Source organism: Eptesicus fuscus, chromosome 18 (assembly GCF_027574615.1).
Source record: "Eptesicus fuscus isolate TK198812 chromosome 18, DD_ASM_mEF_20220401, whole genome shotgun sequence".
NCBI classification, from domain to species: Eukaryota; Metazoa; Chordata; class Mammalia; order Chiroptera; family Vespertilionidae; genus Eptesicus; species Eptesicus fuscus.
The window spans coordinates 821,756-846,588 of record NC_072490.1 but is presented as its reverse complement, the minus strand read 5'-3'; the positions used below and the strand labels follow the sequence as shown (position 1 = coordinate 846,588).

Here is a 24,833-nt window from a genome sequence, read left to right as displayed (position 1 = left end):
GAGATGGTTTTTACTAGAATTGAAAATTTCAAATTGTAGGTCACAGGCAATCCTTAAAAAAAAAAAAAGCAGGAACAGAAGATATCAATACATTTTTACATACAGACTTCTATTTCACTTATATGTGAATGTGTGTGTAAGTAAATTTGTGTGAATAAAATGAATATTTCCCCCATGGGTTGTGATCACAAGAGAAAAATTGAAGACCTCAAGTAGAAAAATGTGCAGCACATTTTACTTTACATTATTTGTATCTACCATGTCCCTGGAACTGGGCTCGGTGCTGGTGAACACCCACAGAGCACGGAAAACCCTTGTTCTTGAGCTCGCAGTTTATGAAGGGGAATAGGCACGTAATAGTGGTTTGTCAGTCGTGTACTAGAAGCTCTGCAAGTCATGAGGCTTTCATAGAGATGAGATCATGGAGGGGGGTCTTGAAAAGGTGGAATAGAAAAATGGCACTTTAGTTATTAAGCGAGAAAAATTATTTTTGGATTGAAGAGGAAGACTTGACATAAATTATTTCTGATTCAGGGTATGGATGTACTCATCCACTCATTCACTTGTTTGAGTTTTTTTCTTTTTTTCTCAATCCCCCCCCCCCCCCCCCCATTCATGTTACACTCTGTCTGATTAGTCCTGAGGGCACGGGGTCTCGGCAGTGGTCAGGAGATGAAGGGAGGTGCTAGGGCTTTGTAACAGCTCTCCTCTTCCTGGGACACTCCTTACTGTCCTCAGAGCTTTGTGTGCTGGAGTTCACTTGTTTCCTTTTCGGATTATGTTTTGTGACTGTGTTCCTGTCCTCACTGAATGCGGGCACAGGGTGGGGAGGTCAGCTGAGATCGGGGAAAGCTTGATGCATTTCAGAGAGCCACACTCCACTTCGTCTTCAGCACCCAAACTCGAGTCTTTATCTCCAGTGGTCTTTGTAGCCATCTTCTCCTTTTCTCTGACTTGAAGACAACAATCACCTTTGGAATGTCAGAGCTGGTCCATAAACCAGAAGAGATTGTTCGCTTTGTTCCTTACCTTTGCTGTGGATTCTCTGTAAAGTTGACATCAGCACCTCAGCCAGTTGATTCTGACATGCATTCTGACACATGCAAATCTAGGGTGATTCACTCTAAACATTGCTCCCGATCTGCTGTGCGTTTCCCCGAGTGTTTAGAGCAGAGCTGGACCGCTGACCACCTCCTGAGCAGGAGCAGCTGCTCGGCCAGGTGTGGGGGTGCACGCCCTCTGCAGAGCGGATGGCCTGGCTCCCTGCCTGGCAGTGTGCCTGCTGGAGACAAGCAGAGAGAAGGCGCATCCATGGGCTTGGAGTACCCAGCTATATATGATGAGTCACGTCTTTTTTAAGAATGAAAACGATAGGAGTGGTGAAGTTAACAGGTGATGAGTGCTCGTGGGCGGCAGCTTTATTTCTTCACTAGACGCTGAAAGAGATTACTCTTGGGGGTGAGGTCGCTAGTGGTTTGGTAAGGGGAGCTAACTGGTTACCTGCCGTAAGGTCTAGGTTATAATCTTCAACTTTAGAGGCGGACTTTTCAAATGAGACCGACTTGAGTGATTAGAGTGCCACCTTTTCCTGTTGGATTCCTTCCTCCCACCCCAACCCACGTGGGCTTATTCTAAACGGGAAGGATGATGGGTGAGAATGGATTTAGGACAAAGGAATAGGGTTTGGGGCTATTTCATCTAAACTCTAGGAGAGCCAGACAAAACATCTCTTCCCCCAGCAGAGAACACTTTTTTAAAAAATGTTTTTTAAATTGATTTTTAGAGAGAGAGGAAGAGAGAGGTATAGAGAGAGAAACATCGATGAGAGAGAAACATCATCAATCGGCTGCCACCTGCAGATCGTGCCCATAACCCCAGGCATGAGCCCTGACTGGGAATCGAACCAGTGACCCCTTGGTTCATGGTCGACACTCAACCACTGAGCCACACCAGCTGGGCCAGTGACTAGATTGCTTATGCTTCCCAGATGCTCGGACAATGGTGAAATAATACTGAGATTTTGCTTTTCTAAAAACCCGCTTTTCCCTACATCTTTTTGTGTGCTAACCCTTCCCCATCTGGAACATCTAATGTGTTAATGTAAAAAAAAACCATTGAAACCTGTAAAGAATTTTTGTGAGTTTATTTGAGCCAAACTGTCGACATATGCCGGGAAGCAGAACCTCAACAAATTGAGATAATGCTCCGGAGAATGGCGGGTTACATTTGTATTTGTACATTGTAATCACTGGAGGGACGTAGGTGGGTTCCATGAAATCCATTGGTGATAGATTAGGGAGGGGGAATAAAGCAAAGCGGTGGGAAACCCCTGGGATTGGATAAAGAGTGAAATGATGGACACACACTTAGGTGGGTGCAGGAACAGTTAACATGATAATGAAGGAATTGGTGGTATCTGTCCTGGTGCCCACCACATTTGGTTGTGCCCCAGGGGCTCCGGAAAAAGGGAGGTTACCAGTCACCCAGACATTTCAAGGGTCTGTTATCACAGATGCAAAAAGACAGGCTCAGTTAAGGTAAAGGTTGACCTTGTCAGTGAAGATACCGGCCTAGGACGTAACTGCCCACCATCACTGCGTTTAGTTCAAGTTTAATTTCAGACCATCCTTTGTGGTGACTTTAGGTCTCTGAGTTTGCAAGACGGCCATGCAGGCCTCCCCTGAGCTGTCAGGTCAGCGTGTGGCCCCTTTGTCCACAAATGTCATAGAGGGAGATAAGGCCTCATATTTGTCAGTGTACTGGCTGCTCATTTTCCTCTCCCCACTACCCTTGACCTCTCAGTTGTGGATGTCTTCTTATCTGTTTGGGGCTGGGAGTGGGGCTATCGGATTGTAGGTGGAGGTGGCGGGAGAGAATGTTTATATTGCTTCTGACTTTTCAATGTATTTAATGATATTTTAGCTCTGCTTCAATACAGCAATTATTGCTGTAAAAATAATTGCAAGTTATTTAACCACTAAGGGCCTTAGTGTCCTCATTTTAAACGGAAATAGTACACCTACATACTAGAATTATTCAACATATTAATCGAATTAATATGTGTAAAGTGACGAGTATCTAAAATATAAGCACTCAGTCAGTGTTGAAGTGATGCTGGAGAGGAATCCTTGTTTTTTCCTACAAGTCATACCCAATGTAGGTTCAATATTGGGACTAGAATAGGACCTTAAAGTTTTACAATAAAACAATTGTTACAGTTATTTTTTTACTGGCATTAAGTAATTCTGAAAGGTTTTTTTGTTCACTTGTAGTGAAATACCAAAGAAAGGGGAAAATTCTGTAGAATAAGTGATTTTTAGAAATGGTCAATATATGAGCTGTTTTTCCCCCTATGATTTCTTTTTTTCTTTTTGTTGCCCAGATAGTAAAAATAGATCTTGTTTCCTAGGTTATCACAGCTTGTAACAAAAAGCTTTTTGATAAAGTTTGCTGTTGGATCAGTAGGATGAGGTCATTCCTTCCTAAGTAGTTTGTAATGTCAAAGTATTTGTTGAAACTAAGCCTGCTGGGTAGGCTCACCACACAATACCCTGACTTTGGTTGTGCAGGGCCGGAGTGTGGTTTTCTGTGTGATAGAATACCACTGATAGGGAAGGTGAGAGGTGCTTGGCACCATCCCTGTGCACTCTGCTGCCACGTGTAGAAAGAGATTAGGATGATAAAGGGGTTCAGGATACACTTAGGGCTGGAACCGGGCTTAGGCCTTCGTTGAGAGGCGATGAATTAATTGAAAACGGAGTAACTCTTCTACGTTGGGATTAGTGCACCTCTAATTAAAAGTGAAAAAGACATTTTGGAACTAGAGAGGTGGATGCCATGGAATTGTACACTTTAAAATGGTTGTTTGTTCTGTACATTTTACTTCAATTAAAAAAAGTATTAAGTCCAACTGGGAGAAAAAAGGATATACTCACTTTTCAGTACCAAATTAAATTGTACACTTAGGAACTTTAACCAAGGCTTCACCTTCCCATCAGGGATATTGACTAGTGGCACAATGCAAGAATTGAGAGGTAAATAGGAGACAAAAGTCCGTATCACGTAGGCATGCCAGTTAGAAAAGGGCAGCTATTTGGTGCTCGTTCTGCTAGGCGGACATGGACTTACCTGTCGGCCCGGAGAAAAGGAAAGCATTCTGACCTAGAGTAGAAAATGGTCAGGACGATAATACCCTTATCTCCCACTTGCTTCCTCTGTGGAATGTAGGACTGAGAGGAAATCCTGGTTCCAGATGAGACTCAAGGATGACCTTGAACAAGTATCTTTGTTAATGCCCTTGGCCCTTCTTTCACTTACAAAGTAAGGAGGTTGGATTCAGATGCCCTTTTTAAAGTCTTGTGATTCAGTTGGAAATATTAGATACACATTGCTAAGTTGTTTCGTTTCTCTGAAAATGAATAAGTCCTTGTTAGAGTTGGTCTGTGAATCAACAAAGTTAAGTTGGTTTTCCAGAGTACCAGTGATAGGACCTCAGATTTGAAGCTTTAGTTAGTTTTCAGTGATTAGAGACTTAGAAGACACTTTTTTTTTTTTTAATCCTCACCAGATTTTTTTTTTTCATTGATTTTTTTTTGGCAAGAGTGGAAGGGCGGGAGAAAGAGAGAGATAACATCAATTTATTGTTCCACTTATTTATGCATTCATTGGTTGATTCATTCATTGGCTGATTCTTCTATGTCCCCTGACTGGGGATCAAACCCACAACCTTGGCTTATTGGGATGACGCTCTAACCAACTGAGCTACCCAGTAAGCGTCAGATTTGATTTATTATTATTCTTATTATTCTTATTCTTAGGGTTTCTTTTAAGGGAGAGAGGGAAGGAAGGAAGAAAGGAGTGAGAGAGAGAGACACACACACACACAGAGAGAGAGACAGAGAGAGAGAGAGAGAGAGAGAGAGAGAGAGAGAGACATTGATCCGCTGCCTTCTGCACGCATCCAGACCAGGGATCGAACTCGAAACCCAGGTATGTGCCCTGACCAGGAATGGAACCCGCCGTCTTCTGGTTTACTGGACGGTACTCCAACCAACTGAGCCACACTGGCCAGGCCCAATTGATTTTTGATGACTTTTTTTTGATGACTTTGGCAGTTTTGAGGAGTACTGCTCTGACATTTTTGTAGACTATCCTTCAAGTGGGATTTAGCTGATCTTTTTCTTATGTTTAGACTGGAGACACACACACACACACACACACACACACACACACACACACACAGCCCAACCAACTGAGCCACACCAGCCAGGGCTGTGGTTCTGGTTTTTGAGAGGAAGATTACAGAGGTAAAATGCCATTTCATCATATCATGTCAAGGGTACATACTGTCAACATGACCTCAATTACATGCCAATCTTGATCACCTGGCTTAGGTAGTGCTTGTCAGGTTTCTCCTCTTCCTTCCTCCCCTTATTGTCCTCTTCGGAAGGAGGTCACTGTGTGCTGCGCACACTTAAGGAATCAGGGTTGATGGATGTTCCCGCCCTGGAGGGTGGAATCCATGTTGCTCTGGAGTTTTTCTTCATCGAAGATATATTTATTTAATTATATCAGTATGGATTCATCAGTGTTAATTGTATATATAGATTATGTTTTTATTGACTTTTAGAGAGAGAGGAAGGGAGAGGGATAGAAACATCCATGATGAGAGAGAATCATCGATTGGCTGCCTCCTGCATGCCCCACACTGGGGATCGAGCCCGCAACCCAGGCATGTGCCCTGACTGGGAATCGACTGTGATCTCCTGGTTCATAGGTTGACGCTCAACCATGGAGCCATGCCGGCCGGCTAATTGCATATTTTTGGTTGCACTCCAATGCCAGAGTTTGTTGCTTATGTTCCACCTTTGGTCATTGGAAGCTCTTTCAGTTGACTCCTGTGTTCTTTGCGCATGCCCCTATTAATTTTTTAAAGTAATTTCCGAGCTTTCTCACATTACGAGATGCTTCAGCTCTGCTTGTACATTTGCTGCCCCAGTCCTAGATTTAGCTCCTTCTCCAAGGAGTCCTGGCTCCTTTACCAGAGAAGGTACTGGAACCAAGACCTGAGCACTGGGAGCGCATTGCTTCCTGGAGTGTCCCCCAACGATTTCAGTTAAACGCTCTGTTTGCAAGGAATGGGAATGCCGTATTTATGGGAAAATTAGGTTTGTTCCTAATTCAGACGTTATTCTCCCAGTCTTTTCTCTTTTGTGCCTACTTTTACTGTGGTTCCATTGCAATATAGTAGTACTAAGTCTTAAAAATACTTTAAAAATGGCATCACACTAGTGGTCTGTAGCTATAACACAAGGACTTTAAACCATTGAGATTCCTAACTTAGGAAGTATGAGCATGCGTTCTTGCCTTTTCCTTGAAGTGGAGGGGTCGGGACAGTTCTTCATGTCCTTGACTAAAGCTCTTGAAAAAGGACAGTGGCTGTTGCTTCCTAGGAAAGTAAGACCTTTTGGATGTATGAGCCAAGTTCTGATTATGCTCTAAAGGAATTACCACTGAATAGTAGGTGGCTTTTTATTTTATTTTTTATTTAAAATTTCATTTTTTATTTTATTTAAAAATATATATTTTATTGATTTTTTTACAGAGAGTATGGGAGAGGGATAATAGAAACATAGATGAGAGAGACACATTGATCAGCTGCCTGCTGCATACCTCCTACTGGGGATGTGCCTGCAACCAAGGCACATGCTCTTGACTGAAATCAAACCTGGGACCTTTCAGTCCGCAGGCCGACACTCTATTCACTGAGCCACACCGGTTAGGGCTTATTTTTTTTATTTTTATTGGTTTCAGAAAAGAAGGGAGAGGGAGAGAGAGATAGAAACATCAATGATGAGAGAGATTAATTGATCAGCTGCCTCCTGCATGCCCCCCACTGGGGATTGAGCCCACAACCTCACACGTGTCCTTGACCAGAATCGAACCTGGGACCCTTGAGTCCGTAGGCCGACGCTCTATCCACTGAGCCAAATCATCTAGGGTGTAGGTGGCTTTTTAAATTTGTTTCTTTCTCCCATCTTTCCTGTATATCCACTTTGTGCTTAAACCCAGCCACTAAACCCTGGCCAAAATCTACTACCATAAGAACTGTTTAGAGTTTATGATTAAATATCTCTAGTGCAGGAATCTCTTATTAAACTCCTACAGTATCCTTACAGCTAAAGTGAATGAGAGAAGCAGGCTTGGAATAAGATTGTGCTACGTACCCTGAGTGGGTGTGCACACAAGGCAGTTACTTCTCAGCTCCAGTTTATTCTTGCTGAGTGGGAATGCATGCTAGTTGTCTGATCTTTTTTTGAAAGAAGCTGTCAATCTATTTTCATGCAAAAATACCCGATTTTTGAGATGGTGGCACAGTTTTTCCAAAACACTCCGGACCGCTGCCCGGCGGGCCGTTTGATGTTGGCTTTCCACCTGTACCTGGACAGGTGCTTCTCTGGCAGGTTGGGCCGTACTCCCCCCGGCGAGGGAGCTGTGGGTGGCTGGCAGTTGGAAGATCTTGGTTCTGATTTTAGCTTTGCCCCTAATGAGCTGGATGCCTTTGGGCAAGGGGAAAACTCTTTGGATCTTACTTTACTAGTTCTAAAATATGAGAGGAAACTACTCTGTATTATTTTAATTTTTATGCACGTACTTTTTCATTTTAATAAGTTTACTGGGTGATTTGGTCAGTAAGATGATGTGAGTTTTAAGTGTACAATTCCACGAATATTGCATGTGTAATCACCAGAGTTGTCTCCTTCTGCATCACATATCTGACGCCACATCACATAGTCTGTTGTGATATATGAAATCTCTAATAATTTCAGCCACATTTTACGAATACATGTCCAAATGAGAGAGCCAGTGTCTGTCATAGTAATTGGGATGGATGTCTTGTAAGACTTCCACAAGCATTTCTGTAGAAATTTAAGGTCTCTCATGTTAATGGGGAACTGTCTATTTTACTGCCTTTTTTGTGGTCTTAGAACAAAAGACGAACCTGGTTCTTCTATTAGTGTAATTTTTGGAAAGTCTCTTTATCAATAATTTTTTTTTATTTGTAAAATGAGGATATTAGATATGTAAGATCCTCGTATTAATTGGGTAATTAATGCTATCTGCTGTAACTTATCTAACATTTTAATGGCTTCACACAATTAGGGCTTATTTCTTTTTAAAATTTTTGATTTTACAGGTAGAGGAAAGGAGAGAGAGAGAGAGAAATCAGTTTGTTGTTTCACTTATTTATGAGTTCATTGTTGATTCTTGTATTCGCCCTGATGGGGCATTGAACCCACAGCCTTGGTTGCAAAGGTTTATGTCTTGCTTCCTGTGATGATTGAAGAATTCCGGTTCCTTCCATCCGGTGTCTTGGAGCTTCCACTGGACCCTTTCTGTTTACTTGGTGGAGAGCAAAGAGCACCAGCCGGGACGAGCTTCTTCCATGTGGTGGTGAAGCACGCGCCTGCATCTTGCATTCCACCGACAAAGCCAGTCAGACGGCTCACAGACGGCTCAGCTGGTCACTGGGGTGGGGGTGGGGGGGGCAGGGCAGAGGGCTTGCTGCGCTCGGAGAGAAGGCACAGGACTGGCACTGAGCGCGGCCTGCCTCACTCCCGTGCCGTCTGCACGTTCCTCGATTCTAGATTCACCACCAAAATCTTCCTCCTGCTGCGTGATGTGGTTGTAGCTTCCGTTAGAATTTACTCCAGAATTTCTTAGAAGAAATTTAGTTTAGAAGTCTTTGTAATCTTAGTTTGTAAACTCTTTGGTGCTTGCTATACTTAGGAGTTTCCTCCCCCCTCTCCCCCAATGGTTATATCAGTATTTTTTTTTTTTTTTGTAATTTCATTTGTGGATTAAACTATTTTATTATGCCTTGCTTATTTTTGAAGGATTAAAAATACATTTATGCCAAAAATCTTCCAGGGCTTGTACAGGAAATACCGTAGAATATTGGACAAAGCCGGTATCAGAGCCACCAAGTCGTTGTCTACCCATGTTAAGTCTGTCAGCCCACTAGCAGAAGGCAGAACAGACAAACTCACACTCTCTTAAAGGTCAGCACATGCAGACTTGCAGCCGATAGAGAGGCACATTCCAGTGAGGAGGCAACATTCTCTCTGCTTTCTGCCCACTGAAGATTAAACTTGAAGAGTCAGCAAAAGCCTTTTAGCTTTGATTTCAAAAGCTACTGTTTTAGAATTAGCACCCACCTCCCTTTTTTTCTGTGATAGAGTACATATACACCCCTTTACACCTTAATTCTTCATGAATCTATCTTGTGTTAGTAAATCTGATGAGAATGTTCTAAGTATTAAATGCATTCTTTTCTTAAAAGATATAATGAGCTCAAAATAATGCCACGGTACAGGTTGCATTGTATTTGAGTCAAAAGTTCTTGGTGAGTTCCCCTCCAGTAACCTCCCTCTCCCCAATTTTTACTTGTCTTTTTTTCCTTGTTGCTAGAAAAATGTATGGCATCTGTACACATAGGTAAGGTCTTCCAGCTTTTGAAAATTATACTGTTTGTGGAAAGGTTAATTTTGGACAGTTGATCCTCAGCCAGTTTCTCAGTGGTTATGTCTTTCTCTCATATGGATGTTTCTCTCTGTCTCTCCCTCTCCATCCCATTCTCTCTAAAAGTTAATGGAGCCCGGCTGGTTGTAGATTAGGGGTTGAGCATCAACCTATGAACCAGGAGGTCACAGTTCAATTCCTGGTCATGGCATATGCCTGGGTTGTGAGCTTGATTCCAAGTAGGGGGTGTGCAGGAGGCAGGCAATCAATGATTCTCTCTCATCATTGTTTTTCTCTCTCTCCCTCTTTCTTTTTCTCTGAAATCAATAAAATTTTTTTTAAAAAGTCAATGGAAAAACATATTCTAGGTGAGGAACAACAACAACAAAATTTAGATAGTTGTTTCTAGACCCAGTGCATTGCCATCATCCTAACCAGTGACCCGGTGCACAGATTCGTGCACATTGAAAGGAAATTAATTAAAAGGTGGCCGGTGGGGAGGACTGGGCGAAATGGGCCGGACACGCCTTGGAGCCAACCTCCCGTGGCCCCTTCCTGGCCAGCCACACCTGGGGTGGCGCCGTGGCTTGAAGGGCATCTGTGGAGTGAGTGGGGTCCTTCCGGCAGGGGGCCGACACCGGCTCTCCGACATCCCCCAAGGGGTCCTGGAGTGCGAGCTCCCTCCTCTCTGGTTCCGGGGTGCGTCACCTGAGAACTGCCGCTGCCAAATCACGGCAGCTTGGCAGCTCCTGTGTTGAGGTCTGCCCCCTGGTGGTCAGTGCACGTCATACCTACCGGCTAGTCAGCCAGTTGGTCGGTCGCTTAGCCTTTTATATATATAGATGGTGCCATTACTTGAATACTGTGGCTTTCCTATGATGCTGTATTCATTTGTTGTTTTACTGGAATTTGTGCTGAAAGTTCATTTTCAGAAAGGGTTTCTGGAAAATAAACGTTTTGGATTTGTTGCATGTTTGAATTTGCAACTTGGACTTCACTTGATAAATGGGCTGAGATAAAACTCTAGTTTAAACTTTGTTTTATTTTTATTTTTTTAAAAATATATTTTTAGTGATTTCAGAGAGGAAGGGAGAGGGAGCGATGGAAATATTGATGATGAGTATCATTGATCGTCTGCCTCCTGCATGCCCCCCACTGGGGATTGAGCCCACACCCTGGGCATATAGCCTGACTGGGAATGGAACCATGACCTCCTAGTTCATAGGTCAATGCTCAACCACTGAGCCACGTGGGCTGGGCTAAAATTTCAGTTTTAAAAGGCATCACTCCATTGCTTTCTAGCATTTAGTGTTGCTATTAAAAATCAGAAGACAATCTGTTTTTCATAACTTGGTACCACTTGGGGAATTTTCTTTTTGTTTTTCCTTTTTCCACTTCCTGTCCTTGTCTCTTTGCTCCCTCCACTGTCCTTGTGCACACAACCTCTCCTTTTTGCTGTGATGTCATATGTACCTTTTAAAAAAATGTTTTTATTGATTTCAGAGAGGAAGAAAGAGGGAGAGAGAGAGAGACAGAAACATGAATGATGAGAGAGAATCACTGATCAGCTGCCTCCTGCATGCCTCCTACCGGGGATCTAGCTTGCAACTTGGCATGTGCCTTGATTGGGAGTCAAACCGTGATCTTTTGGTTCATGGGTCAACATTCAACCACTGAGCCATGCTGGCCTGGCATCATATATACCTTTTTTTATGTAAAATATATATGCAAAACTTAAAGAGTAATAAAAAGACAAAATTTTCATGAATTTACAACCCAGTTTACAAAATTGGCTTTCCTAAGCTCCTTGTTTATCCTTTTCCTATTGAAATTTCCCCCCAGAGTGTATCACTGTCCTGAATTTTGTGCCCTTCCTTATGTTTAATAGTTTGAATATAAATACATAACTCCTTTAACACCGTGTAACACCATGTTGAGGGGTATATCTGTAGTTAATTCATTTTCAAGGCTGTATTGATTTTATTACATTAATATGAATTTTAATCTATTCTCTATTGATATACATTTGGGTTGTTTTTAGATTCTTGTTATGAATAATGCTGCTCTGACATTTTTGTACATGGATGCATGAGTTTATCTAAGATACATATCTAGAAATAGAAAGCCTGGGAAGGAAATGTAGAAATTCTGCCTTATAAATAATGACATACTGTTGTCTAAAATTATAATCAGTTTATAGCAGTGCATGAGAAGTACCATTGCTGGTCATCCTTTCTAACACCTTTGGCTTGCTTTTCATTCTCTTAATGGTATATTTGAATGGACTTAAATTCTACCTTTAATGTAGTCCAATTTATCATTTTTAGCTTTTTATGGTTAGTGATTTGTGTGACCTATTTAAGAAATCCTTGCTTACCCCATGATCTTAAAGATATTCTGCAGATTACCTTCTAAAAGCTTTATTGTTTTATCTTTTACTAGTGGCCTGGTGCATGGATTCATGCACATTGAAAGGAAATTAATTAGAAGAAATATTTTAATATCGCTGTTTGCCCTTTCTCTATAATAGAAGTGTCAACCAAATTTAAGATTGACAATGACAGCCCGAAACACACGGGTGCGATTGGTGCCAGCGAGAGCTTTATATGTATCGTGCATGCGTGAGTCAGCTTAGCCTTTTATAGATATAGAATAAACTTGCTTAATTAGACCTGCTTTCTGATGTAGCTAAACGTTTCCCAGCCCGGTGAAGCACCCCAACTTCTCTTTCAGGTAATTGTCAGCAACACAGCAGTAAATATCAACACGAAGCAGATTATTATTGTAGATCACGCAGGGAGAACAAAGGGTAAAATATTTAACTGCAGCAGTGTCTGACTATATTCTGTGCAGTGAGAAAACCTGAAGTCACTTTCAAGTTCCACCATTTCTTACTTCCTTTCAGTCGGGTCAAGTTTCTAAGCTTTCTAAATCTCCGTTTTCTGGCTAATGAAAAGAAAATAGGATTTCACCAAATCTCCTATGTACCCACTCCAGGACTTCTGTGAGGATCAAATGAGATGGGGCACGGAAAACGCTTCACAGACATTTGGTTAAAGTGTAAAATGTTTCCACCTGGCTATAAAGCAAGTCGTGTTCCTGGGCTGAAGAAACTCCAACGAGGCTAGTCGCTAGGGAGAGGAAGCCGGGCGTTGCTACGTGACATCATTACCTGGTGTCCACAGTGACTGTTTGCAGGCTGGACTGGGCTGTGGGCCGCATTTTGCACCATGGGGTCTCGGCAGCGTTGGCTGCGATTTGGTGGGCTGTCGCTCAGGGGTGGTGGTGGGGCCTGTGTCCCACTTGGGGGAAGCCGAGTATTGCTTTGTCAGCACCAGGTCTGTGGTGCTGTTTCTCTGTAAATGGCCAGTGCGCATCACGGCAGCTCCTGCGTTGAGCGTCTGCCCCCTGGTGGTCAGTGTGTGTCATAGTGACCGGTTGGAGGGACACTTAGCATATTAGCCTTTATATATATATACACACACACACACACACACACACACATACATACACACACACACATATGTTTAGGACTGCTTTGATTTTTGTATACAGTGTGAGGTAGAACCCAAAAGACATCCCCCAATAATCGGCTCTCCAGTTGGCACAGCACCGTGTATTAAAGGAGAGCCTTTCCTTTGCTCACAGGGCCGCGCTTGTCCTAGTGAAGTTGCGTGTGTGGTGGCTCTGCTCTGAGCCTGTTCTCTTGTGGAGGCCTCCTTCCTGATGGTCGCGCCCGTGTACAGAGTTGTTAGCTGCAGCGTGTGTGCTGAGCTGTCGAAGCGGCACGTCCTTACCGAGCTCTGCCTGCGTGATGTGTCAGTGCGGGGAGAGGTGTACTACAGTACCCCCTCTGAAGGAGGACTCATCCGTTCCTCCTCCGCACTGTCAGTTTTATGCATTTTAAAATAGCTCTGGTGTTGGGCTGTACAAGCTTAATATTTAATGTTGAGAACGCTTCTTAGTGAATTAAGCTTTTTGTGACTTTATTTCCTTTTGCTTAGAGTCTGTTTTGCTTGGGATTTCTATGCTGCTCCAACCTGCTGTGCTTCTTGTGACACAGGTGGTCCTTTTGCAGAAGATGGTGCTGGTGCCCTGCCTAGACTCCCTTCACCAGGGAGTGCCCACTCCCCGTCATTCCCACCCCGTCCTGCTAGAGGGTTAGCTGCCTGCGGCCCAGCAGGGAGACGCTCCCTCCCCAGAAAAGCCTGGGAAGCTCTGTCCCTCCCCTCAGCCAGACTGCCTGACGAAGGGCCCCTGAAACATGGCGTACTGCGGCTCTGCTCTTCAGAGGGAACTCACTTTGCTCGATGGAGAGGCTTTCTTAAATGAAACCGTTTTTAAAAGCTAACAGCTAGTGAGGTGTGAAGGCTCTTCCCTTTATCAACTTCTCCAGCACTGAGTCATCCTAACATTACATAATTGATTATCCTTGGACCGAGATGTGAGCTGGTACTATAGAGACTTAACATCTTAATGATGTACAAGTTCTAATATTGACACAGTGATGCTAACTCACATCGATGGTGGCAGCAATCTCTCGTATGAAAGCCTGTTTGTTGCTGCCACGTTGCATCATGTTGTTGTGCTTCTCTACAGCAGAGCTATTTTTACGGCCCGGCCTCATAGTGATCAGATGAGCCGCATGGAGAGCTGGCTGGTGTGGTGACTGCCTGTTGGCTTTCTCTCCATGATGGCTCTGGCATCTGTTTGGAAAGTAGAAGAAATGAGATAAATATTCTTAATTAGTGAAGATCCTTCAGTCTTGACTCGATTTATTCTTTTTCCAGTTCAGAAGAGTTTTTGTCATTTTGACACCTCTGATTCATTTCAAAGTAGACCTTTAAAAACATTTAACTTCTGTTGCACCATTTTAGAACCATTTAGCTAGTATAGAGGGCAGGCCAAAACAACCTACAGCGCAGCCAGACTGCCCTGTTAGAAGTACAGATGGTGTGTGTGGGTTTTGAATGGCACCGGGAGAACTGATTCTAAAACATAATCACAGGGAGGCGATAGGGTGTGGCCTGGGCTTCGAGGTGACAGACAGGGAGGGAGTGGAGAGTGCACCGTGGCGAGCACCGCCAGCACGGGGAGGGCGGAGGCAGCCTTCCTCACCCTCAGGGGGGCCGGTCTGACAGCAAGGAGACATGGGACCGTGAACGAGGGAGATAAGCACATTTAGTACAGACCTTTGTACGGGAGCCCTGCATGCATGAGCGTCAGAGCCCCCACATGCACGGAAGGTGGGTGCACAGGACCTCCTGAGCGGGATGAGGTCCTGATGGCCCAGGTCACTGTGCAGAGCACATGTTCAGGAATTCTTCGTTTTCCTGCCGTATAGATAGGTAGAAGGCCATGTCTGATTTAACTCTTACCCAGGGCCAGGTTCCTAATTTAGCTTCTAGACAAGGAGGCAGCAGACGTTTCTTTTGAGTCCTCAGGGTTCAAAGCAGTCCATATACCACAGAGCGCACATTAGGGTGGCTCGTTCTGACCTCTACCGAGTGGCAATGCCTGTGCCTGCTGGTAAAGTGGCCATTGTCTGCTGTCACTAAGGTGTGGGGTGACCCTCCAGGGAGCCCTGCACTGGTGGCTGTGGCCGGTGACAGGACTGGGTCTTCTAGGGTTGTGGCTTTGATAACCTACTAAAGAGTTTGGATTTCTTTCATTTTTAATAGGCATTAGGGTTCTTTTAAATCAACTGGGATGTTTTCTTGGTGTTAGGACTCTTCCAACTGCCTTAATCCCTTTGAGAAGATGGGGCAAATGTGTCAGGTGGAGGCGGGATCCACACAATTGGAAGACTTGGCCCGTTGTGCCGCACCCACTGTCTCTGCTGCCCTCGTCCCCTCTCGGCTGGTGCTCGCAGGCCCAGCCCCGGCCTACGTGCCATGTTGCCCTGGCTCTCCTTCCTGCCCTCTGCAGGCAGGGAGCTGGTGGTTTTAAGCAAGCCTGTAGGGAGTTGAAGTGGGTAGAAATAAGTCTTGGATAGGTGTAAGCAAGCTGATTTTTTGTTGTTGTTGTTGTTGTCTTGGACTGAGGAAGAATACATGGGGTGAATAGTAAAGTTAAAAAACAACACTTCTCTTTTTCCAGATTGGGGGCATTAGGTATTGAGACTCCTCTTAAAATTTGCCCCTCTCTCTTGTTTTAACTGAGATAGGATTGAAGACTCACTCTTCAGATGGCTACAGCAGAAATGGAAGTGCTGTGTCATGGTCTCCTGTGTTGGCCCACATAGCCCGTTCAGCAGACTGGGTCACATGGCTGGCAGTGGGAGGTATCTGGTGCAGATGATTATTCTGGGAGAAATAGATTTAAATTCACTCAGAAATGTAACAGGCAGGTGCTCTTTAGAGATCTGCAGTGCATTCCGGAGGGACTGAATGCCAGCTGCCGGCGTAGTCCCGAAGGAGGTGAGCGAGGCTTTCTGTCTCGCGCTGCAGGTGGTATGTACGTCAGGACGCGTGTGCCTGTGCATGCAGTGTTCATGTCTAGAGGACAGGGCTCCCTAAAATAGCAGCTGGAAGAGGAGCTCTTCGTTTGGGGGACTACCTGGAAAGAATGTATCAGCTGGGCGATGGCCTCCGCTATTGGAGTAATGAGGGCTCTCCTGCTGCTGAAGAGGACAGGACAAGCGGGAACCCTGCCGAGCCTGGAAATCCCAGTCGTTGGTAATAATACAGCTGTTGTCCTTGTCGTGTAGAGGGAGGCACCTGGGGGTAGACCGTTAGCATGTCCTCCTGGAGTTTGGAGTTAATTGCTCAGGACAGTCAAGATGTTGCTGAACTGTTTGTCTGTTGCCATTTGCCAGCCTGGTTCTGGGGATGAGCAGGAGAAATTCAGATTAGCCTGTGGCAGTGGTCAGCAAACTCATTAGTCCACAGAGCCAGATATCAACAGTGCAACGATTGGAATTTCTTTTGAGAGCCAAATTTTTTAAACTTAAACTTCTTCTAATGCCACTTCTTCAAAATAGACTCGCCCAGCTGTGGTATTTTGTGGAAGAGCCACACGTGGCTCGCGAGCCGCAGTTTGCCGACCACGGGCTTGAGGGATATGTGCCTCTGAGCTGCAGGAGATGGTAGCTGAGTCTCCTAGAGGTCTTTCATGAAGATGTGGCTTTACTTAGAATAAAATATAGTTTTGGCCCTGGCCAGTTTGGCTCAGTGGATAGAGCGTTGGCCTGTGGCCTGCGGAATCCCAGGTTCGATTCCGGTCAAGGGCATGTACCTTGGTTGCGGGCACATCCCCAGTGGGGGGTGTGCAGGAGGCAGCTGATTGATGTTTCTCTCTCATCGATGTTTCTAACTCTCTATCCCTCTCCCTACCTCTCTGTAAAAATCAATAAAATATATTAAAAAAATATATATATATAGTTTTTATTGAAAGTATAAATCAAGGTTTTCCAGTTAATTAAATTAAAAACAGAACACAGCTGCCAGCAAACAAGGGTCAGCTTGATATGCCCTAGATGTCTGAAGGAATTAATTACGACAGAGCTGAGGAGTGCAGTCCCCACTTAGTACCTGAAAGCTTGCTGGGCCAACTGAGAAAGCCTCGGGGGAATGGGAAGTCCTCGCGCGGCAGGCTGTCCCTCCCATGCCAGGGCAGAGATGGTCTGAGCAGCACACTGGGTCGGGTGGTTTTCCAGGGGAGAGGCAGCACTGCCCTTCGGCTGCAGCACTCGCACGCATGTCCTGGGGAGCAGCTTGGTTGGTGGCTTCATGCAAAACAAAAGCACAGAAGAAAATATTAGCCCACATATCTTTCCAGTTCTGTGCCTCGTCCATAACTCAACCTCCCCCCCAAAAAAAGAAAAAAACCCCACCAGGACAGATAATCACAGAAAATTGAAGTGAGCATTATGAGCAGTCTCCTACTTTTAAGATTTATTATTAAACATTTATTTATTAAACTAGAGGCCTGGTGTATGAAATTCATGCCCTGGGGTGGGGGGCTCAGCCTGGCCTGCGCCCTCTCACAGTCCTGGGGCCCTTGGCGGATGTCCGACTGTCCGCACTTGCCAACCATGAGCCTGGCTTCTGGCTAAGAGGTGCTCCCCCTGTGGGAGCGCACTGATCACCAGGGGGCAGCGCCTGCATTGAGCGTCTGCCCCCTGGTGTTCAGTGTGCATCATAGCGACCAGTCATTCCATTGTTTGGTCAATTTGCATATTAGCCTTTTATTATATAGGATTGGTTATTTGAAACTCAGAATATAAAATTCCCTTAGATAATAATGCTATAAATGAAAATTGTATTTCTAAACTAGTCCAGGTTATTGAGAAGAACATTTCTTTCTCCTTTCTGAAATTGTCAGGAGGCGGTTTTTGAAAGATGTCACATTTGCCCTTGGCCGTGGCATTACCTCCCTTTCCCTCCCTCCTAGGGCCCACCTGACCTCTCCTCCAACTTTGATACCTTTTCCAGATCAGCTTTGTTCCCTGAAATATTCCATGTTGCTAAATTAGTTTTCTCCCTTTTCATACTAACCGAGAAACTCAGACACTTTCTGTGGAATTTATCTCCGGAATTAGGAGGAAAGCTACTAGATAAGAAATGTTGTCTTTCTATTTAACCCTTTCTCACTTTTATTTAATTTTTAAAAATATGTTTTTATTGATTTCAAATAGGGAGGGAGAGAAACATCAATGATGAGAGAATCTTTGACCGGCTGTCTCCTGAATCCCCCCACTGGGAATCAAGCCCGCCACCAGGGCATGTGCCCTGACCAGGAATTGAACCCTGACCTCCTGGTTCATAGGTTGATGCTCAACCACTGAGCCACACCTGCCAGGCTGTCCTTCCTCCTTTTTGAATTATGAAGTAGGATTCTATACTTTTTAAAAGAGAATGCTGGCTACCAAACGAATCTTGGTAGAAGTTTGGCTAATGTAACAGTAAAATAAAAATATTATAGTGTTATGAACAATGACTGCTTATGTTGATGGAAATAAGGCTTCTGCTCTTCCTTTTCATGAGTTTTCTTCTTCCACATTAACTCCTAGGCAGCATCTGGGGGTGGTAGGTAGGGAGGACAGAGGCAACAACGGGCCATGTGCAAACTTGATGGCTCCTTTTCACCAGGAAGAGTGAGCCATGTGTTTAAGTCCGATGGGAACACTGGTTAATCTCTGTAGACCTAGACCATGTTTCCAGTTCAGTAATGATTTCTGAGTGTTTGTGATCTAAAGTAAACCATACCACAGACGGTGCTTGTGACCTCATCATATATTCTTATGTGCTCCGTATGAGTCCAGAGCTATTAATAGTAACAGGGTAGTCAAGAGACCAAAATTCTCTCCTGTGCTGCATCATGTCCTGTCCTTTTCTATTGCCTTGCTTTACCTGTTTCCAGAACCCTCTAGAATACCAGAGAGTCTCACTTCAGACATGTAGTCAGATGAAGAGCATGTGTGAGGTGCTGTGTTGAAAGCGGCTCTCTCGGTGCCGGTGCCGGTTAAGTAGACGGCTGCTTCTCTGGCAGAGTGGTGTCCGGTCTCCTTGGATGCTAGCTCGCACTGGGCGGAGTTTCTTACCTCTGGTGAGATTTGCTCAAACAGGGCCCTCCCTGTGCACGGATGAGTTTTAGTCTTCCTTTTGCTAAAAAGCTTTTTAGTAAACCTAAACCCAGTTATAATTGAGAGTACCTGATATAGGAAATACTGATTTAATAATGCGAATTTACATTGAGGATCCATATGAAGTTCGTTTATTTATTTCTAACGTAAGTGATGAAATGGAATTATAAGTAGCTTATTTAGGCTAATCTAGCTCAGGAATCGTGTGACAAACCTTTCTCATTTTACAGATTAGGGAACTCAGCCCCGGAAGGTGACTCACTCAAAGCCACAGTGAGAGTCAGAGTAAACTAGCGCTTCAGCGAAGCAGAGAGACTTCTGTACCCAGCTTTCTTTTCTTGCCTCCGATGATCACATCCATTTACAGTTAACTTATTAGCTATAAAATAAAAGACAAACAGTATAAATAGCGAGAGATATCTTTGAAAAGTAGATCATTATTCATTCACAAGGGTTCATTTTTGGATCTGACTATCCAGATTTGAGACTAACACTGTGTTATGTCATCTTTTTGTCCATAAACTACATGACTAAACATTTTAATGCATAAATGAATATTAAGTGATCTCAAATGAGTCTGTATGAGAATAAATTTGTTCATGAATTTATTAAAATCAATTCTGGAACACTTGCAGAACCAGTTTAACAAATCTGTATGGCACTTAAAGGAATTTTTGTACGTGTTTTAGAAAGAAGAACTACACCATTGGGTGATCTCTAAAGCATTGAAAAACGGGGCTTTAAAGAACCAGGCCTTTCACTTCCAACACAACCCGAGCATTGCTTTGACAGGGTCCGTTTCCATACGGAGACATTTGTGTGTGTGTCCAAGTCATACTTCTCTTTATATTTGGTGACAGGAAAAGAATGGCTACCCTGTTGAGTTGTAGATGCTGATTTGTTGGCTAAATGCACACAGAGCCAAGTGACCTTCCCATTTTCCGACTAATTTTCTATCAAGTTTACCTTGTTAGGTTGAACCTAACCTGTTGTTCATATCCTGGACCCGCGTGCCAGCTCAGGAAGAGGTTTGGGAAGTGCTGGTGGTGGGCGTGGTGAGGGGACAGGCTACAGTGGGTAAAAGCTGCTCTGTGAGAGTCGGCACTCATACACGAGGTTTACAGTGCACCGCTGGGTTTTCTGTACTTCCCCATGTCCTAAATTAGAAAAAGGTTGAGTGGATTGTGTGAATAAGTATCATAATTATATATTTCTGGCACAGATAAATCTAGTTGGCTCTTATTGTATGTTGTTAAAGGTAGTATAGGTGTCCTTTCAAATTCTCTTTTGATTATGAAACTAATTATAGACATTCTTTATTGTTTTTGGTTCATAGCAGTTTTCATAGCCTAACTGGGAATAATGGTTATCATAGGTAGGAAGGAAAAAAGCAATTACTTCTGTTGTTCTTAATCCTTACCCGAGGATATTTTATCCATTGATTTTTAAAGAAAGTGGGAGGTATGGGGAGGGGAGAGAGAGAAACATTGATGTTGAGAGAGACACATCGATTGGTTGCCTCCCGCTTGTGCCCCAACCAGGCCGGGGATGAACCTGCAACCCAGGTACATGCCCTTGACCGGGAATCAAACCCGGGACCCTTTTGTGTGTGGGGTGACGCTCTAACACTGAGCAACACTGGCCAGGGCAAAAAAGCAGTTACTTTCTATGGGAACCTTTAGCATTAGAGTTTGTCAGGCTTTTAAAAAGGTCTTCAATGAGTCATTTTTTAGCATATTACCTGTCAAGATCTGGAGTGACAATAATACCTAATATTGCTAAATAAAATTATTTTTGTTAATTTTTTCCATCATTACTTTTGATTTATTTATATATTTATTTTTTGGCTTTAGTTAACAGTTGGCCAGTGTGATTTTTTTTTATCCTCACCTGAGGAGATCTGTATCTATATATATATGGTATCCCCCTAAATGTACACATATATTAATATATTTATTGATTTTTAGAGAGAGACAGGGAGAGAGAGAGAGAGAAACATTGATGTGAGAGATAAACATTAATTGGTGGCCTCCTATATGGGTGCTGATGGGATTGAACCTGCAATCTAGGTATGTACCATGACTGGGAATGAACCCGCAACCTTTTGGTGTATGGGACGATGCTCCAACCAACTGAGCCATCTGGCCAGGACCAAACTATGCTTTTTTATAAGATTTGTTATAGGATATTTAAAAAGTGTATTCTTAAAAGAAGGAGAAGAGATGAGCCAAAGAACATACATATACGCACAGCCCCTGGACACAGCAGTGCGGTGATGGCCAGAGGGCGGAGGTTGTGGCTGGGTGAAAGTGGGTAAAGGATTAGAAGATGGGGGACATCTGTAATAGTGTCAACAATTAAAAAAAAAATATATATAAATATAAATATGTATATATATATATATGTTTCTAAAAAAACCCCACCACAACGTAATTTAATCTATTTATTAAAAGCATTGTAAGCTTTACATAGAACCTGCTCAAGCTCTTTTGTGATGGGAAATACTGTTTTAAAGTCAGATAAAACTGCCCTGCCTCTCTCTCCCTCTCCCTTCCTCTCTGAAATAAATAAAAAATATATTTAAAGAAACATCAATGATGAGAGAGAATCATCGATTGGCTGCCTCCTGCATGCCTCCCACCAGGGACTGAGCCCATAACCTGGGCATGTGTCCTGACCAGGAATCAAACAGTGACCTCCTAGTTCATGGTTTGACACTCAACCACAAAACCATTCCAGCAGGGCTATCATTACAGTTTTTGAAAAGATTTTATTTAGAAGCCTATGCAAATTCAATATTCCCAAATCTTGGAACTTTATTTTAACTTGTAATCCTTTTCCAATATAATAAAAGCCTAATATGCAAATCGACTGAGTGGTGGAATGATCGGTGGAATGACCGGTCGCTATGATGTACACTGACCACCAGCGGCGGGGGGGCTCCCCCTCCCCCATTGCCCCGTCGGTCGCCCCACAGATTGGCCCTGGTCGCCGGCTGGGCCTAGGGATCCTACCCGTGCACGAATTTCGTTATGTAATATAAATAATATGTAGTGAATATTCTCACCAGGATGAGGCCTTACATAGAGATATGTTTGTGTGTGTTTTCTGGACACTTGCCTAGAAGTCAATCTTGCTTTTGGGCTTATCCCCTCTGTGCGCTGTTTCGTGTCTAGAACTGAGCTTACAATCTCTGCTTCCACTCTTCCACTCTCTACACATCGAGACACACACAAAGCCTTGGAGGTGTTGGATTTGGGAACTGGAGATGGGCGGGCTCCTGCCGTTAGAATGTTCCGAATGTATTTGCTTTATTCATATTTTATTATGGTGGTCGTCCTACAGCTTCTCTTATGGAGAACTAAGAAGAAATAATGATTGAAAAAGTATGACTTTCATACTTGTATCACAGGATAGAAAAAGTGGGAGGAGAGTGTTTGGGGACAAAGATGCAGGTAGAGTGACTGCATTTCTGGCTGTGTGTACTTCTTTTTCCATAGTGAACTTGTTGGAGGGAGATTGACAGTGGAGGACAGTTTGAAAGGAGACCCTGACCATTAAGTGTCTTGAATCATAGTAAATTTTGTCTTTTTTAAAAATTGAGGTTGGAGGAAGACTATGTTTATTAGTTGAGATTGTTTAGTCAGCAGAAATAGATTGACTACGTGAGGCAAAAGGAAGATTGGAAGGCTGCTCACTTAGACTTGAGAAAGAAGACTCTCTCGTGTGCCTTCTAGGATGTAGTCATAAAAGGACCCTTTCTAACCATTGTCTTCTGATTGGCCAAACTTCAGTCATGTGCCTCTGGGACATTGGTGTGAATGAGGGGACATGAGAAAACACATTTCTGGGCAGACAACGAAAGATTGCTGTTTGACGTACATTTACCTGGTCAAGCTCATATGTCTCTTTATCCTTATGTACTGGGAGTTTAATTTATTATAGGCCCGTTGGCTCTTTTGACCACATTATTTCTGTATTTCCTTGACTATTCACTCACAGTTTTACCTATAATAGATTACACTTTTTAATTTGAGGTTATGTTTGAAAATTAAGAACCTGATATTCTGTAAAGATGGTAATGTACATGACCACAGAGAACTACTTCTCTTAGATAATTCAGGGGACACATCTATATTTTTCATGCCAGCCCGGCCCAAGTGTAGCTTGGTGTGGACATAGCTCTCCACAAGTGATTCATGAAGAAGCAGGACTTATCTCAGGATGAGGCCCATACTCACAGTATTTGGTCAAGAAAGGTGACTTCATTTGCCTGATAGTAATGTAACCTTTAAAATACATATATAATTGATTTCAGAGAGGAAGGGAAAGGGAGAGAGACACAGAAACATCCATGATGAGAGAGAGTCTTCGATCGGCTGCCTTTTGCATGCCCCCTACTGGGGATCGAGCTCACAGCCCAGGCATGTGCCCTTGATTGGAATCGAACCTGGGACCCTTCAGGCCACAGGCTGCTGATGCTCTATCCACTGAGCCAAACTGGCTAGGGCAGTAAACCTTCTTAAAATGGGAATCTAATCTCACCTGACCTCTGTTTATTCTTTTTAAAGAATTATTCTGGGATATGACTTGGAAATTAAGATATATGGAATATTTGAAAGGATTATAAGACTGGAAATCAAAAGACCTGATTTGATCCTCAATGGCTGTAACCTAGGATACACGGATTTTTAAATATACTTCATGCTTCTTACTAATGAAGAGGTCAGGACGGCACCTGCTCTGCTTGTTTCCCAGAGATGTGAGAAGGAAGTGTTTGCCTTGGCTGGGCCTCTTCCTGAGCTTTAATTTCCTAATTTGTAAACGCGGCGACCCTTTCAGATCTAGAGGTTTGGATGTTATTGCTTGTTGTTTAAAAAACCGACCAGAGTTTCTAGGAATGTTTTCCCCTTTGCAGAACTCATCATATGAACATTTTCCCTCTTCACCAGGCAGTTGCAGTGGTGCAGAATGGCTGACCTCAGTCTTGCAGATGCATTAACAGAACCACCTCCAGAAATTGAGGGAGAGATTAAACGGGACTTCATCGCCACCCTCGAGGCAGAGGCCTATGATGATGTTGTGGGAGAAACTGTTGGAAAAACAGACTACATTCCTCTCCTGGATGTTGATGAGAAAACGGGGAATTCAGAGTCAAAGAAGAAACCATGCCCAGATCCTGGCCAGGCTGAAGGTAAGGAATTAAGCCACGCTGGATATAAGGTGCAGAAAGGAGATGAGGGATTATGCTCTGGGTTACAATCTTGGAAACCTTGAGGACACTGAACCGAGTTGTTAAGTATAGGCCAGTAACTTGCCCTGAACCTAAACTTCTTGATTTGAAACCAAGGAGCTAGGTTCATACACTTTAATCGACTGTGTGTTCATTATACTGTAGATTACTTTTTAAATATATATATGTTTTTATTGATTTCATAGAGGAAGGGAGAGGGAAAGAGAAATAGAAACATCAATGATGAGAGAGAATCATTGATCGACTGCTTTTTGCAGGCCCCACACTGGGGATCGAGCCCGCAACCCGGGCATGTGCCCTGATGGGGAATCGAACTGTGACCTTGTGGTTTGTAGGTCGACGCTCAACCACTGAGCCACGCCGGCTGGGCCTATAGATTACTTTTAACCCTAGGTTTCTTCTGTAGCGTGTCAACTTCTGTATAATCTTCCTCTTAATTTCCTACGTTAAACTGGCTGCTGTGCTTTTTCT

At 43.6% G+C, this 24,833-nt stretch overlaps 1 protein-coding gene across 16 annotated transcripts in view; it reads left to right on the top strand.

Moving 5' to 3' along the window:
• The window catches only part of MAP4 (microtubule associated protein 4), a 111,670-nt gene that overhangs the window by 16,447 nt on the left and 70,390 nt on the right, over positions 1-24,833 (top strand). For all 16 annotated transcript variants that reach the window (XM_054729575.1, XM_054729577.1, XM_054729576.1 and 13 more), the window contains exon 2: positions 24,061-24,302. In XM_054729575.1, the coding sequence (XP_054585550.1) occupies positions 24,080-24,302 (223 nt within the window). In that variant the 5' untranslated portion in view covers positions 24,061-24,079. The remainder of the gene's footprint in view (positions 1-24,060; positions 24,303-24,833) is intronic.